This window comes from Jaculus jaculus, chromosome 8, assembly GCF_020740685.1.
Source record: "Jaculus jaculus isolate mJacJac1 chromosome 8, mJacJac1.mat.Y.cur, whole genome shotgun sequence".
NCBI classification, from domain to species: Eukaryota; Metazoa; Chordata; class Mammalia; order Rodentia; family Dipodidae; genus Jaculus; species Jaculus jaculus.
Genome location: NC_059109.1, coordinates 82,715,431 through 82,732,285, shown reverse-complemented (window position 1 = coordinate 82,732,285; position 16,855 = coordinate 82,715,431). Strand labels below are relative to the sequence as shown.

Sequence of the window (16,855 nt, the reverse complement as noted above, 5' to 3'; positions counted from 1 at the left end):
TTATAAAGGAAAAAATTAACATATAAAGATCATTTGTTCATTCACAAAGACTAATTTTGTAATTGCTATGTATAAGAAACCATTAAACAAAGTAAAACAAAACACATCTGGGTCATCACAGTCAATTTACAATAGGGTTTTTTAACATTCAACACCCTTTAAGCCAAGCCACTAACACTTCCATTTCTGCACTTTTCCTTATGTACATAAGATTCCATACTAAACCTATTACGGAATGCCCCATCACTTCAAAAACATACTTGTCAATTTTCTAAACTTACCTCCCTCCCTGCCTTTTCAAGGCACTGCTTAACAAACCCCTGGTAGAAAGGACACTATGTGCGTTAACTTACTTTGAATCAAAAGCAAACTAAAGGCACACTCTCCTGTTGCTGTTGTCCATCTGATTTTGCCCAAGAGATAATGCCCACCCTCTGCTCATACCATTGTTTCCCCCTGCCTCCAGTCTGTAAACCAAAATAATCCTTTGTTCTCACAAGGTGCCCTTGGTCTGGTGTTTTCTGACAGCAATGTGAACCTGACTGCAACAGTAAAGATGGTACCGAGAAGAGGGCTCATTACTGCTATAAACCTGACTGTACGGCTTTTAGCCATTTGGAGCTGATTTTCAAGAGGAATGTGAAAGGATATGAAATCTTGGCCTAAGAGACACCTTGCAGTGCTATAAGTATAGCTTGATGAACCACTTTGGTCAGAGTTGAAAGACCTGAATGCAGTAAGAACTAAGGACTGTGAGGTTTGGCTTATGAGGATGAGAAACAGCTTTGCCTGAACTGGGCTAGAAGCAATCTGTGTGAGAGGCTTGCTGTTATGCCTGTGTCCTGAGAACTTGTGCAGGGTTGCATTGCATAGAAATAAACTGGTATGGGCAGAGGGATATGGCAAAGGAAAAATTGAAATCTTTGGGCCAAAATTGCTGCCCATTCAGTTGCAATTGTTTGAGAGATTACAACCTTTGAGATTGGGCCAGCTGACCTGCACTGGAACAACAGGAAAAATGTAGACTCTTTGGAAGGGGCCTGAATATTGAAGGAGAGTCCCATTCTTCAAAGTCTGCTTAACTACCCCATTGGTTTAACACATTGGCAGCCCACCTGGTATTATGGAGTGTAACAAATGCAGGAAAGAGAGGGCTATTAAATTTGCAACATGGTTTCGTATTTTGGAAATGGCCATGGGCAATATGAAGCAGGTTTGTTGGATTACCTGTGTGAAGACCCTATGGAACCATGAGAATGAACTGTGGGGTGCAGTAGAGACCCAGGGGGGGCCAGACTATGGGATGGCTGCCAAGTAAAGTTTCCTGCACTGAATGAAGTTTTCCAGTACAGGGAGCAGCCTAGCTGGAGGGATGGAATTAGAACTCCAGAGATTTGGCACTGGTTAGAATTATCAGACTTAGAGACTTGTCATTGACTGAATTGTTAGATTTGCCACTGTCCAGAGTTGTTGGACTTGGAGGTACAGAGTTCGATGTTTGCCCTTTTTAAATCTTGTATTGGTTGAATATGTCTTTGCTACGCCCAATGCCATCTTTTGCAGTGTGAATGTTTATTTTGTGCCGTTATGGGTTTTGGAGGATATTTTGCTTGGTATTACAGCTCAGTAAAAAGACCTTGGCCTATGGGAGATATGTGAACATCATTGGGATTGATAAAAACTATGGGGACTTTTAAAGTTGAGCTAGATGCACTGCATTTTATATCATGGACAGTTCAGTTTATGGAGGCCAGGGTTAGTGTCCCCATAAACTTAGGTGTTCTGAATGCTAGGTCCCCAAGTGATGGCAATTTGGGAATTAAAGCCTCCTGGAGGTAGCATATTGTTGGGGGCAGGCTTATGGGTGTTGCAGCCAGCTTCCTTTTGCCAGTGTCTGGCACACTCTCCTGTCACTGTCATCCATCTGTTGTTGGCCAGAAGGTGATGTCCACCCTCTGCTCGTGCACATGACTAGACAAGACTGGTTCCAATCCCAGTTTCTGCTCACTACTACATATAGCATTTTCAGCAATCCTACCACTAACTTTCTTTCTCTCTTCCCTCTCTCCACAACTGCTAACTCTCGGTGATTAACTCAAACCTTCCAGCCCTATGTTCATATTCTATTGTGCTCAGTATCTATTAGACAAAAGTTCTTGAAATTTCTCTTTTCCAAAATATATAACCCTATCTACTCCTTCCATCTCTCAAATAATTAACTTTTTCTCTCATCTGGAGTTTTCCCATCTCAATATATGTATTTTTTAAATTTATTTAGTTGACAGAGAAAGAGAGAAGTGGGCATGTCAAGACCTCCAGTCACTGCAAATGACCTCCAGACACATGCGCTCCCTTCTGGTTAATGTGGGTCCTGGGTAATCGAACCTGGGTCCTTTGGCTTTGCAGGCAAACGCCTTAATTGCTAAGCCATCACTCCAGCCCTATTTAAAAAAAAAAAACAAAAGCCTAAACAAATAAAAGCCTTCATGTAGTTAGACAAAGAAGAGACTTGAAAAATCTAAAATAATGCTACTCTTGTTAAAATTTCTTTAAACATAAGGGATGCCCCCTCTGTAACATTGGAACTTAAGGCTGAAGATATAACTTTGTTGACAAAGTGCTTGCCTAGCACAGCCATAGCCTAGGATTGGATCCCCAGCATTGAATAAAACCAAGTGTGGCGACCTACACCTATAATCTCAGCACTCAGGAGGCAGAGGCAGTAGAAGTAAGTTCAAGATCACCTTCAGCTACAGACTTCATGGTCAACCTGGATTACATGTAACCCTGTTTCAAAACAAAACAAGAAAGAAAAAGGGAGGGAGGAAAGAAAGAGAAAGACATTAAGCCAAGCATGGTGGCACATAGCTGTAATATCACAGCAATGGGGGTGGGGAAGAGGAAGCAGGAAGAAGGTCTTAAGTTCAAAATCAGCCTGGTCTACACAGTCAGTTCTACAAAAGCCACAGCTTAACTGACCCCAAAAAATAAAATAAAATAAAAAAGTCTAGATCGAGCCAGGCGTGGTGACACACGTCTTTAATCCCAGCACTTGGGAGGCAGAGGTGGGAGAACTGACATGAGTTCGAGGCCACCCTGAGACTACAGAGTGAATTCCAGGTCAGACCCTACCTCAGAAAACAAACAAACAAACAAAAAAAAAACCCAAAAACAAAAAGTCTAGATCAACCCATGTTCAACTTGCCAGTTCTCATGTCTCATGTAAGCCAGACATACAAGGTGGTGCACACGTCTGGGGTTTAATTACAGTGGCTAGAGGCTCTATGGCACCAATTCATTCTCTCACCTCATCTCTCAATCTCTCTCTCCCACATCCAAAAAAAAAAAAAAAAAACTTAAAAGAAAAAGAAACAAAAACAAGAAAGAGAAAAAGAAAGAAAGGGAGGGAGGGAGGGACGCATGCATTTCAGAGCTGGATTCAGTGATTGAGGAGCTTGCCTACAAAGCCTAAGGACCCCAGTTCAATTTCCTATTACCCACATAAAGCCAGCTGCACAAGGTGACAAATGCATCTGGAGTTCATTTGTAGTGGCTAGAGGACCTGGTGCACCCACTCTCTTTCTATCTTCCTCTTTCTCTCTCTCAAGTAAATAAAATATTTTTTAAAAAGAAAGTTCTGAAGCCGGGTGTGGTAGTGCACGCCTTTAATATCAGCACTAGGGAGGCAGAAGTAGGAGGATTGCCATGAGTTAGAGGCTACCCTGAAACTACATATTTAATTCCAGGTCAGCCTAGACCAGAGTGAGACCCTACCTCAAAAAAAAAAAACAAAGTTCTGTGAGCTGGGTGTGGTGGCGTACACCTTTAATCCCAGCACTTGGGAGGCACAAGTGTTCAAGGATACTCTGAGACTACATAGTGAATTCCAGGTCAGCCTGGGCTACAGCAAGACCCTACCTCAAAAAAACAACCACCAAAAAAAAAGTTAATTGGGGTTAGAGAGATGATTCAGTGCTTAAGGTGCTTGCCTGCAAAGCCTAATGACCAGAGTTCAATTCTCTAGTACCCATGTAAAGCCAGATGCACTAAGTGGTACATGTACCTGGAATTTGTCTGCAGCAGCTGGATGCCCTGGAGCACACATTTTCTCTGTCTCTCTTCTATCTTTCTACTTCCAAATAAATAAATAATTTAAAAGTTAGCCGGACAGAGTGGCACATACCTTTAATCCCAGCACTTGGTAGGCAGAGGTAGGAGGAATGCCGTAAATTCAAGGTCACTTTGAGGCTACATAGGAAATTCCAGGTCAGCCTGGGCTAAAGCAAGACCCTACCACAAAAAATAAAAAGTTTTTTAGGGCTATGCCTTTAATCCCAGCTCTCAGGAGGCAGAGGTAAGAGGATCACTGTGAGTTCCAGGTCACCCTGGGCTGGAATAAAACATTACCTCATAAAAACTATTTAAAAAAAAAGTTATTTGGAATCCTCAAAATTTTGTCCTGAAATAAAAAGCACTTTGGAAAACTATTTTAAAAAATCATAACAAAGGAAAGGGAGAAAAAGGGATAGACAGCTAGAGGGACACAGCAGAGAGGTACTCAGAAAAATGAGACATAAGAATAATTCCATAGAGCTGAAGAGATGGCTTAGCAGTTAAGGCATTTACCTGCAAAGCCAAAGGACCCTAGTTCAATTCCCCAGGACCCACATAAGTCAGATGCACAGGGGCACATGTGACTGGAGTTCATTTGCAGTGGCTAGAGGCCCTGGTGTGTCCATTCTCTCTGTCTCTCTCTGCTTACAAATTAAAAAATAATAATAATGATAATTCCATAATGTTTCAAGCAAGGCACTAAAAATATCTGAACAGTTTTTAGACTATTATGTTGAAAATACATAAATTCTGGTGTTGTACAATTCAACTGCTGCATTAAATCAATCTGAATATTTCTTTAATCAATGAAAATTAAACAGTAGTTTAATGATATGGCACTTGTATAGCAAATTGCAAGACCTGGGATCAATCCTAAGCACAGAAAGAAAAAAAAAAGTTGAAAATTACTTGCTAGGATGGTAAAGCTCCATTGACAACCTAAAGAATCTAGAATCACCTAGGGAAAAATTAATGGGCAGCTATCTATAAAGGAGTTTCTATCTTGGGTTAACTGAGGTAGGAAGAATGGCACCATTCCATGGACTGGAGTACCAGGTTGAAGAAAAACGCAAAAGCTAGTTGAACAGCAGCATTCATCTCTCTCTACTTTGAGTGCATCTGAATATGACCAGCTGCTTCATGTTCCTGCTGCCCACTTTCCCCACCATAATGGATTACATCACCTCAAACCATAGATCGAAACAAGCCCTTCCTCCCTTAAACTGCTGCCTGTCAAGTACTTGGTCAAGCAAAAAGAAAGGCAACAAGAATAATACATTTGTCAAATGAAAAGCTAACAATAAAAGGTCTTTTTGTTTGTTTTTTCAAATAGGGTCTCACTGTAGCTCAGGCTGACCTAGATACTGTGTAGTCTCAGGGTGGCCTCAAACTCATGGTGACCCTCCTACCTCTGCTGGGATTGAAAGCATGTACCACCATGCCCGACAATAAAAGACATTTCAATAGTAGGGCATAATGACACACACCTGTAATTCCAGGTAGGGTTAAAGAACTAAAAGGTCCAAGCCAGCTTGGACTACAAAGCAAGACCATGTCTCAAAAACCATCAACAGCCAGGGCTGGAGAGATGGCTTAGCGGTTAAGCACTTGCCTGTGAAGCCTAAGGACCCCAGTACGAGGCTCAAGTCCCACGTTAGCCAGATGCACAAGGGGGCGCTCGAGTTCGTTTGCAGAGGCTAGAAGCCCTGGCGTGCCCATTCTCTCTCCCTTTATCTGTCTTTCTCTCTGTGTCTGTCACTCTCAAATAAATAAATAATTTTTAAAAATTTGGCTCAAAAAAAAAAAAAAAAATCAACAGCCAGCATGGTGGCTTACATCTTTAGTCCCAGCACTTGGGAGGCAGAGGTAGGAGGATCACCGTTTCAAGGCCAACCTGAGACTACATAGTGAATTCCAGGTCAGCCTGGGCTAGACTGAGACCCTACCTTAAAAAACAAACAACAACAAGAACAAAAAAACCAACTCACACATTTAAATACTTTGTGCTACACTGAGCTCTATCATAGAAAAATAAAATCAGCTATTATTACTTACTGTCCTTCAATGAGCCATGTGCATTTTGTTTTGTATTTATAATTTCCAGGTCCATCTGTTATAAACCCAGATGATCCAGTAAGTCTGTAAATCAAATAAAGAAAAGTTAGTCATAATCTCATATATTAATATCTTAGTTATAAATACAATACAAATTAAGCAGATTGGATAAGATAGTGTATAACTAGCAGAAAATGATGGGACAATTACATTCTGATTACAAATATGAATAAAATAAATCTTTACCATACACATAAAAAAGATATAAAAACCAAGTCTAACAGAGACGAACAACAAAAAAAGTCCAAATCTTGCTAACTAAGAAGGGGAAAATTACACTGTAACAAAAACAAACATGGTCACCGAATCACACCTGTAACTCCATTACTCAGAAAACTAAAGCAGGAAGAGGGCTATCCTGGGCTAAATAGGCAATTGCACATAAGCCTGAGCTAGAGAGACCATGTCTCAAATGCCAAATAAACAGAGCACAAAAAGTATTTATAAAATGAGCTTGTTTTTAAAATTAAGACTACATAGTCAAGGTTACATGAAAAACACTTAACACTGAGGACTGCATAGCTGTGATGGACCAAAATGCATAAAACATGCATAGGCCATGTAACTGCTGCTTCTAAAGTGATTGGCCATGTACTTCTCTCTCATGAGCAGTACAGATCTGTACCTGTCTTCCTGCATAATGTAGTGCCTGGATTTTCATCTTTTTACAATGTTAAGCATACCTAGTACCTCATTAATGGAGGATTCTACTAATTTTATCTGAATATCTTCTCACAGTTTACAAAGAGAAAATGCAAACATTACATATTCTTGGTTCAATCTACTAACAATTTTTTCAGATTAATGTTCAAAAGCTCTTTTTATAAGAATACCTCTTGAGCCAGGCGTGGTGGCACACGCCTTTAATCCCAGTACTCAGGAGGCAGAGGTGTAGGAGGATTGAGAGTTTGAGGCCACCCTGAGACTACACAGTGAATTCCAGGTCATCCTGAGCTAGAGTGAGACCCTACCTCAATAAACCAAAAAGAAAAACAAATACCTCTCAAGTATATATTTTCCCACTTCACATTTTTATGTCTTTGTTGAGTATCTCTGGCTAAACAGAAATTACCGATATTTAAGATGTTATTTCTTTCCTCATCACTATTCCCAAATCATTTTTCCTTCATCTTCCTTCAACATTACCCTCTCTGAAACAAGCATTCTGTTTTGGATCTGCCTCCTTCACTTTCTCAGCTACTAACATCCGAGTTACTGCTTGAACACTGAACATAGTAGCAATCTTCCATTCATCTGCTTCACTATCCAACAGGCTCAATGTAAACCCAGCCCCTCCACTTGTCTTGTTTACTTGTTTGTTGGTAGGCTTTGGGTTGATTTTTTGATTTTTTTTTTTTTTTGAGACAGGGTTTTGTATAGCCCCAAACTGCCTCCAACTTGTTATGTAGCCAAGGATGGCCTTAAACTCATGAGCCTCCTGTCTCCACCTCATGAGTATAAGGATATATATGTCATGTGGCCTAGCAGGTTTTCCATTTTTGTTGTTGTTTATTTATTTATTTGAGAGCAACAGACAGACAAAGAGGCAGGCAGATAGAGAATGGGCACTCCAGGGCCTTAGCCACTGCAAGTGAAGTCCAGATGCATGCACTACCTTGTGCATCTAGCTTATGTGGGCCATGGGGAATCAAGCCTTGAACCGGGGTCCTTAGGCTTCACAGGCAAGCACTTAACCAGTAAGCCATCTCTCCAATCCCCATTTTTTAATTTCTTCACATATGTATGAGTGTCGTGCATGCATGTGTGGGGCATATATGTGCATGTGCACGTGTGCCAGACAGAACTTGACACTGGGTATCTTCTACAATCTCTCCATCTTATTATTTTGAGACAGATTCTCTCACTGAACCTGGAGCTCACCATTCTGACTAGATTAAGCTACACAACATGCCTTAGGGATCCTCAATGTTTACCTTCCAGGCACTGGAATTACAAAAATGTGTCACAGTACCAGTTTTATGTGTGCTGGGGATCCAAACTCAGGTCCTCAGGCTTCTAAGGCAAATTACTGCCTGAACTATTTCTCACCCTTTCCATTTCTTAAAGTTACCATTGGTAATATTTTCTTTGTCTCCACTATTTTTTTCCATTTATTTTATTTTATTTTTTACAATTTCACTTAAGTATTTTGATCATACTCATTCCCCATTACTAGATCTTATCTTCCTCCCACTCATTTCCTTTTTTCCCCAACTAATCCCATTCCTACTTTAATGGTTTTGTTTTCTGGTGACCCACTGAGATAAATTAGGGTTGCCTGCATCAGCATGGGTGGAGGAATATTTACTGCAGCTTGCCTACCAGTGGCGCCATCACTGAAGAAAGAACATGATTCCCCTTCCTTCCCCAAGCAAATATTAACTCCAATATTAACTCCCAACAGCTCCTCTGTGAAGAGTGGGGTCTTATGAGACACCCCACTTTCTGTGATGGGATCTTGATGGACTCAATCTTGTGCAGGAAACCATATCGGCTATGAGTTCATGTGTGTGATGGCCATATCATGACCAGAAGACAGCATCCCACAGCGCTCTTCCCCATCCTCTGGCTCTCACATTCTTAACACCCTCTCTTCCGTAATGTTCCATGAGCCTTGGAAGGGGGATATAGATGTCCCATTTAAGGCTGAGCACACAACAGGCAATTTATTCTCAGCACTTTTGCCAGCTATGTCTCTGCATCAAACTCTGCCCACTGCAAAAAGAAACTCAGAATAGCACTCATTTATGGAAATGAGCATTAAGTATTTTGAAGGCAGCTTGACAACCTGTTTACCTTAATAATAACAGCAAACACCCCACCAGGGCCTATGACCTCCCCAGCCACAGACTTTCATTGACCAAGTTTACAGTACTTATGAAGCAGGCCTCAAATACAATCAGAAAACAGTCAGTTGTCCCTATTACAGTCATGTCACTATTGCACCAGTGGATACATACAACCTGCCTGGCAATGAGTGTGGAATGCACAAGGATCACATCCGGTTAAGTCTGCCAATGACTTTCCCCACCCAGCACTCTGAATAACACATCCCAGCACTATGAAACCAGTCAGCAGGGAGAAAGCATCCAACTGTTTTAGCTTGATTTTTCTGTGTTCTACAACCAAAGTGTGTGGTGTCTGCAACTCTAAGGACTTACCACTTGTTTGATGGACAATTAAGAGCAGTAACTATCACCTACATTGCTTTGGGGGCCTCTGTGGTCTCCCTGACCAACTACTGGGGAAGTATCTTGGCTCTAGTGCTAAGACTTTCATTTAATAGCCCATGGCTTCTGGAAGCAGATTTATCCACCCATGTTCAAATTCTTTTAAATAAAAACCTTACCTAACTTACAAAGGAATTAAGTTTCTGTACAGCTTTTCCAAACATCCTTAGTTGCTGAGGATAGTGTATTGAAGTCACTCACTACTATTCTGTTGAGGGTTAATCTTTGACTTTATATCTGAGAGTGCTTGGTATATAAAGTTTGGTGCATCCTCTTTCCTTTTTTATTGTTGTTGTTGTTTGGGGTTTTTATTTGAATTTTCACTCTAGCCCAGGTTTTCCTGGAACTCACTCTGTAGTCCCAGGTTGGCCTCAAACTCACAGCAATCATCCCACATCTGCCTCCTGAGTGCTGAGTCAAGACATGTACCACCAGACACAGCTAGATCCTGATTTCTTTTTGTCTATTTTTTTAATTTTTTTTTTTTATTTATTTGAAAGTGACAGACAGAGAAAGAGGCAGAGAAAAAGACAAAAAGAGAATGGGCACACCAGGGCCTCCAGCCACTGCAAACAAACTCCAGATGCGTGCGCCCCCTTGTGCATCTGGCTAACATGAGTCCTGGGGAATCAAGCCTCAAACCAGGGTCCTTAGACTTCACAGACAAAAGCTTAACCACTAAGCCTAGATCCTGATTTCTAATCCACTCTGTCGATTTGTTTTTAAATTTTTTGATCATTTTTATTTATTTATTTGAGAGCAACAAACAAAGAAAAAGGCAGATAAGAGAGAGAAAGAGAACGGGTGTGCCAGGGCCTCTGGCCACTGCAAACAAACTCCAGACGCATGCACCCCCATGTGCACCTGGCTAATGTAGATCCTGGGGAATCAAACCTTGAACGGGGTCCTTAGGCTTCACAGGCAAGAGCTGAACCGCTAAGCCATCTCTTCAGCCCCTGATCTACGTCTTTTGATTGGAGGAATTGAGACCATTACTACACAGTTATTACTAAAAACTGTGTTAATTCTTGTCATTTTGTTGATTTTCTATTGTTTGATGTTTTCTTAGTATTCATTTGCATAACAACTGTCCTAATAACATTCCCCCCCCACACACACACACACACACAGTGCCCTGTTAGAATTTTGTTTTTTCCTTCAATCCAAAGTATTCCTTCTGCCATCCTCTATAGAGCTCGTTAATGGTCATAAACTCTGTAACATGCTTTTTGTGGTGGTTAGATTCAGGTGGCCCCCATAAACTTAGGTGTTCTGAATGCTAGGTTCCCAGCTGATGGAGACTGGGGAATTAATGCCTCCTGGAGGGAGTGTGCTGTGGGGGCAGGCTTATGCGTATCATAGCCAGTTTCCCCATGACAGTGCACACTCTTCTGTTGCTACAGTCCACCTTATGTTGGCCATGGGGTAATGTCCACCCTCTGCTCAAGCCATCGTTTTCCCTGCCTTTGTGGAGCATCCCCTTGAGCCTGTTAGTCAAGATAAGCCTCTTTTTTCCACTTGCTGCTCTTGGTTGGGTGATTTCTACCAGCAATGCGAACCTGACTGCGCCAGGTACCAAACAGGGTATCAGATTGCTGAGTGCTATGCATATCTAATACAATATTTCTTTTCTGCAGTGTCACTGTAATCTGTTTGTCAGATTTCAATGTAATCCTGTGACACTTGGTCTGAATTTTCAGGGAGTGCAGCTCACAGAAAATCTTGTGTTGCCAAACCACCCCTCCCACCAAAAAAAAAAAAAGTCTCTTTAAAATGGCGTCAGGTAAACCAGGCCCTACAGTGGCACATGCCTTTAATTCCAGCACTCAGGAGGCAGAGGTAGGAGGATTGCAGACCCCACCCTGAGACTACAGAGTGGATTCCAGGTCAGCCTGAGCTACAGTGAGACCCTACCTGGGAGGGGGGAATGGTGTCAAGTTACTATGCTGTCAACTGCCAGGGTGGAACACCCAACATAAAGGGGATAGGCTTTTCCCAGTTTCTCCTTCTGCTGTTACTGCTCTCTGATAGCTGTTTTTCAGCTTTCTTCATACTATTCCCTCAAGATTCTGCCTGACCATATCATATGACATCTTCTATTCCACCCCACCCTCCCTACTTCAGATGCCCCCTCCACTGGCCCCTTCTATTACTAACCACTAAGTAATCCCTCCAGCCTACTCCAACATTTTTTTTGATGTGGGGCCTGGGGATCAAACTTAGATACACTTGAATATCAAGTGTTTTATCTACTGAGCCATCTCCCCCGTCCCATAGATCGGTTTATAGGAAGGATTTACCAAGTGAGAGTTTGGTTGTTACACCATGAAAGCAAGGTGTTACAGGAAACAGAAGCAGAGTTGTGCAAAGAGGAAGTTGAGCTTTGATGGAAGCCTGGGTTAGAAGGGAACTCTGGAATAAGAACTGCCTGTCAGTGCTGTCCATTGTTGAATTAAAATTTTGGCCTTTGGGCTGGAGAGATGGCTTGGAGGTTAAGGCACTTGCCTGCAAAGCCAAAGGATCCAAGTTTGACTCCCCAGGACCCACATTAGCCAGATACACAAGGGGGCGCATGCTTCTGGAGTTCGTTTGCAATGGCTGGAGGCCCTGGAGCGCCCATTCTCTCTCTCCCCCCTTACTCTCTACCTGCCTAGTTCTTTCTATCTCTCTCTCTCTCTCTCTCAAATAAATAAATAAAAATAACAATTATTTTTTAAAAATTTAGGCCTTTATCCCTCTCATGGTGTGGGGTGCTCTAGGAAAAGGCACAGCCTATGGTAATGAAGTCCCTGAAAGATGATAACTGTGTTCCCTGCTATAGCTGGCAGCAAGTCCTTCCTTAAAGTGGGAATCCAGCTGGCATGTCTCCCTGTCTTCCACATTTTTTTGAGGAGAAGGAAAATTTTCTTAGATATCATGCATCATATTTCACATCTAAGTATTAGATTTCATGGTGTGGCAAATATTATAATTATCCTTCATAACCTTTTCCTACTTCTCAAGGAAATAGAAGACTTCTCATATCTGGGATAATGGCTACATGTAGGACTGTCATGTTTGACTCAGAAGGATGGACTGTGCCCTTGTTTCCTTTCTGCCTTAGTTCTGGGTAGAATGGTTATAATTGTTGGAGATGGAGAAAGCCGTATGAGTGATTAGGTAGAATCACATGTTGAGGATGACAGAACAAGGTTAAAGATCATCAAGTCCTTGTATGATCATGAAAGTACCTTACATGCTTTGGCTTGCTAATTTTTACATTTCATATTTTAAAATATTATTTATTTATTAGAGAGAGAGGCAGATAGAGACTAGGCACACTAGGACCTCCAGCCACTGCAAACTAATGCCAGAAGCATGTGCTACCTTGTACATCTGACTTATGTAGGTTGTGAGGAATCAAACCTAGGTTCTTTGGCTTTGCAGGCTAGTGCCTTAACCATTAAAGCCATTTCTGCAGCCCAGATTTCATTTTAATTAAGCCACTACTTTTTAGGTTTTTCTGCCAGTTGTATTAGAAAATAAATTAGCAAATATATATTTCTAATTTGTCATTGGCAAAGGAGATGAGGAAACATGATTGGTTTAAAATAACATTTTTTTTTAATTTTTTTGGTTTTTCGAGGTAGGGTCTCACTCTAACCCAGGTTGACATGGAATTCACTATGTAGTCTCAGGGTGGCCTTGAACTCACGGCAATCCTCCTACCTCTGCCTCCCGAGTGCTTAAAATAACATTTTTGAAGTGAACTAGATACTGAGTAATGAGGCATGTAGATACCTTATCATGCAATGACAGAAGGAAAGAAGGGAAGAAAGTTGTGCGATTTGTAGGCTATAATTCTTGTCATGGACCATGTATGGAATCTTAAAGTAAGTGGGTGAAATATGTGGGATGAAGTTATGATTCAATGGATTGGCAGCCTCAGTGGGTGGAAGACTCATTGCAAAGGGAGAACTAGGCTTAGATAAAGAATGGGCTATGTAGGATGCTTAAAATAGCTGTTTTGGTGGTAGTATTGTTATTAGTAATAGAAAGGGCCAGTGGAGGGGGCATCTAAAGTAGGGAGAGTGGGGTGGAATAGAAGATGTCATATGATATGGTCAAGCAGCATCTTGAGGGAATAATATAAAGAAAGATGAAAAACAGCTATCAGAAAAGTAACAGACAGTAGATAGCTTGATAAAAGTTTATACCTGGAACAGTAACAGCAGAAGGAGAAACTGGGAAAAAGCCCATCCTCTTTACCTTGACTATTCCACCCTAGCAGTTGATAGAATATTAGCCTGACACCATTTTTTTTTCCCCGAGGTAGGGTCTCACTGTAGCTCAGGCTGACCTGTAATCCACTCTGTAATCTCAGGGTGGGGTCCGCAATCCTCTACCTGGCACCATTTTAAGAGACTTTTTTTTTTTTTGGTAGGAGGGGTGGTTTGGCAACACAAGATTTTCTGTGAACTGCACTCCCTGAAAATTCAGACCAAGTGTCATAGGATTATACATTGAAATCTGAAATATGACAAACAGATTACAGTGACACTGCAGAAAAGAAATATTGTATTAGATATGCATAGCACTCAGCAATCTGATACCCTGTTTGGTACCTGGTGCAGTCAGGTTCGCATTGCTGGTAGAAATCACCCAACCAAGAGCAGCTAGTGGGAAAAAAAAAGTTTATTTTGGCTAACAGGCTCAAGGGGATGCTCCACAAATGCAGGGAAAACGATGGCATGAGCAGAGGGTGGACACACAAGCATACATAAAAATGTGTCTATGTGGTAATATCCCTTGAACGGTATACCACCTTAAAGTAAACTTGAAAGTTATTCTAGGGCCTTGTAAATGACAGGCAAATGCTGTACCCAGCCCTCTTGTTTTTGTTTTGTGAAATGGAGTCCTGCTATGTAGTCTAGGTTAGCCTTGAATTTACAAAAATCTACCTGTATCAGCCTCCTGACTCATAGGCACATAGGTATGCAAGGAACCAGCCTTATTTTTGCTGTGGGTCCTATACACTTCAAAATATATTTTCTTTTCTTTTTTGTTTGGTTGGTTGGTTTTTCAAGGTAGTAGGGTCTCATTCTAGGCCAGGCTGACCTGGAATTCACTATGGAGTCTCAGGGTGGTCTCGAACTCATGGCAATCCTCCTACCTCTGCCTCCTGAGTGCTGGGATTAAAGGCGTGTGCCACCACGTCTGGCCCCAAAATATATTTTCTAATAGAAATAGTCTTACGACATCTAAGTCTTTTTTTTACCCAACACATGAGATCTCACTACTTGCAATGTGCATGTGTGTATGGGCACTCCAGGTCTCTTGCCACTGCAAATGAACACCAGATACTTGTGCCATGTTTTGCATCTGGCATTACATGGATGCTGAACAATCAAACCTAGGTCAGCAGACTTTGCAAGCAAGTACCTTTGACTGCTGAGAAATCTCCCCAGCCCCTAAAATGCACCATTAAAAACTGTATTTATTTTCATGTATGAGTATGGCACACTAGGGTATCTTGCTGCTGCAAATGAATGCCAGATACTTGTGCCCCTCCCTCTCCTTTTTTTTTTTTTTTTTTTTTTTTGGTTGCTGCTGTTTTTCAAGGTAGGATCTTGTTCTAGCCCAGGTCGACCTGGATTTCACTATGTAGTCTCAGGTTGGCCTAGAACTCACAGCAACCCTCCTACCTCTGCCTCCCAAGTACTGAGATTAAAAGGCGTGCACCATCACTCCCAGCTCTTGTGCCACTTCTTGCTTCCAGCTTTACATGGGTGGTTAGGAAATTGAACTTGGGCTTGTAGGCTAAGCAAGCAAGCACCCTTAACCACTGGACCATCTCCATAGTCCCTAAGACTTAAAGACATAAGGTACAGTTTTCATCTTCAGCATTTTTATTTTTATTTTTTTATTTATTTTGGTTTTTTGAGGTAGGGTCTCACTCTAGCCCAGGCTAACCTGGAACTCACTATGTTATCTCAGAGTGGCCTTGAACTCAAGGCAATCCTCACATCTCTGTCTCCTGAGGAATGCTGGGATTAAAGGCATGCACCACCACAACCGGTAATTTTATTTTTTAAATAGTTTAATTATTTATTTGAGAGAGAAAAGAGTATGGACACACCAGGGCCTCTAGCTATTGCAAAAGAAGTCCAGACGCATGCCGCCACCTTGTGCATCCAGTTTTATATGGGTACTAGGGAATCAAACCTGGGTCCTCTGGCTTTTGCTGGCAAGTGCCTTAATTGCTAAGCCATCTCTCCAGCCCATCATCAGCAACTTTAATATTATAAAATACCTTAAAATAGTTTGTACCTCTTATTGTGGGAGGACTCAAAATGTACTTTATGTTATTTTTCCCACTCTAGTACAGGATATAATCAGGATTAAGTATTCCAACAATCAAACCTTTTTTAATCTGTTTTAATCTAGAACAGAGGTCAGGAAATTTTCTCTGTAAAGGGATAGAGAGTAAACCTTTTTTAAAAGTTTTTTTTTTTAATTTTAATGACAACTTCCACTATTATAGACGATAAACCATGGTTAATCCTCCCCCACTTTTCCCTTTGCAACTCCACTCTTCATCATTCCCCCCTACCCCACTCAATCAATCTCTCTTTTATTTTGATGTCATCATCTTTTCCTCCTATTATGATGCTCCTATGTAGGAAGTGTCAGGCACTGTGAGGTCATGGATAATCAGACCATTTTGTGTCTGGAAGAGCACATTGTAAGGAGTCCTACCCTTCCTTTGGCTCTTACGTGAGTAAATTTTTTTTAGCTTTGTGCAGTAAAGATCTCTGCAGCAAATACTGCTTCCATGGTAGCAGAAAATTGCCACTAAGTAAATGAAAGTGTATGACATATTCCTCCAAAAGCACCTATATAAACAAAACACAGGCTTGATTTGGTTGATAATGCAGTTTGCTAATCTATGGTCTACAAAGTCTCTACTGTCTTTGTGTTGTTGAGACTGAAATGACTTTCCTATAAGCAGCTCATGGATCTTCACTGCCAGTCTGACTTTTTAATGAGAAACAGAGAGAACTGACATGCCAGGGTCTCCAGCCATCACAATTAAACTCCAGACCCTTGCACCACTTTGTGGGCATGCATGACCTTTGCACTTGTGTCATCTTGTGCTTGGCTTATGTGGGACCTAAGGAGTCGAACATGGATTCTTAGGCTTGGCAGGCAAGCACCTTAACCACTAAGCCATCTTCTCCAGCCCCAGTCTGACCTTTGATTGTTATCTGACCCATTAACATTTAACGTGATTACTATAAAACTTGGGTTCTCCATTGTTTTTCTTTTTGTCTTCCTACAGGTCACTTTAAAATTTTTTTAGGGGGCTAGGAAAATGGCTTAACACTTAAGGGCTTGCCTGCAAAGCCTAAGGACCC

General features: G+C 41.4%; 1 protein-coding gene across 1 annotated transcript in view; it reads right to left on the bottom strand.

Annotated features, from left to right (window-relative positions):
* Positions 1-16,855, bottom strand: part of Atrn (attractin) — a 183,912-nt gene that overhangs the window by 142,376 nt on the left and 24,681 nt on the right. The window contains exon 2 of the mRNA XM_004661478.2: positions 6,169-6,252. Coding sequence (XP_004661535.1) covers positions 6,169-6,252 — 84 coding nt within the window. The remainder of the gene's footprint in view (positions 1-6,168; positions 6,253-16,855) is intronic.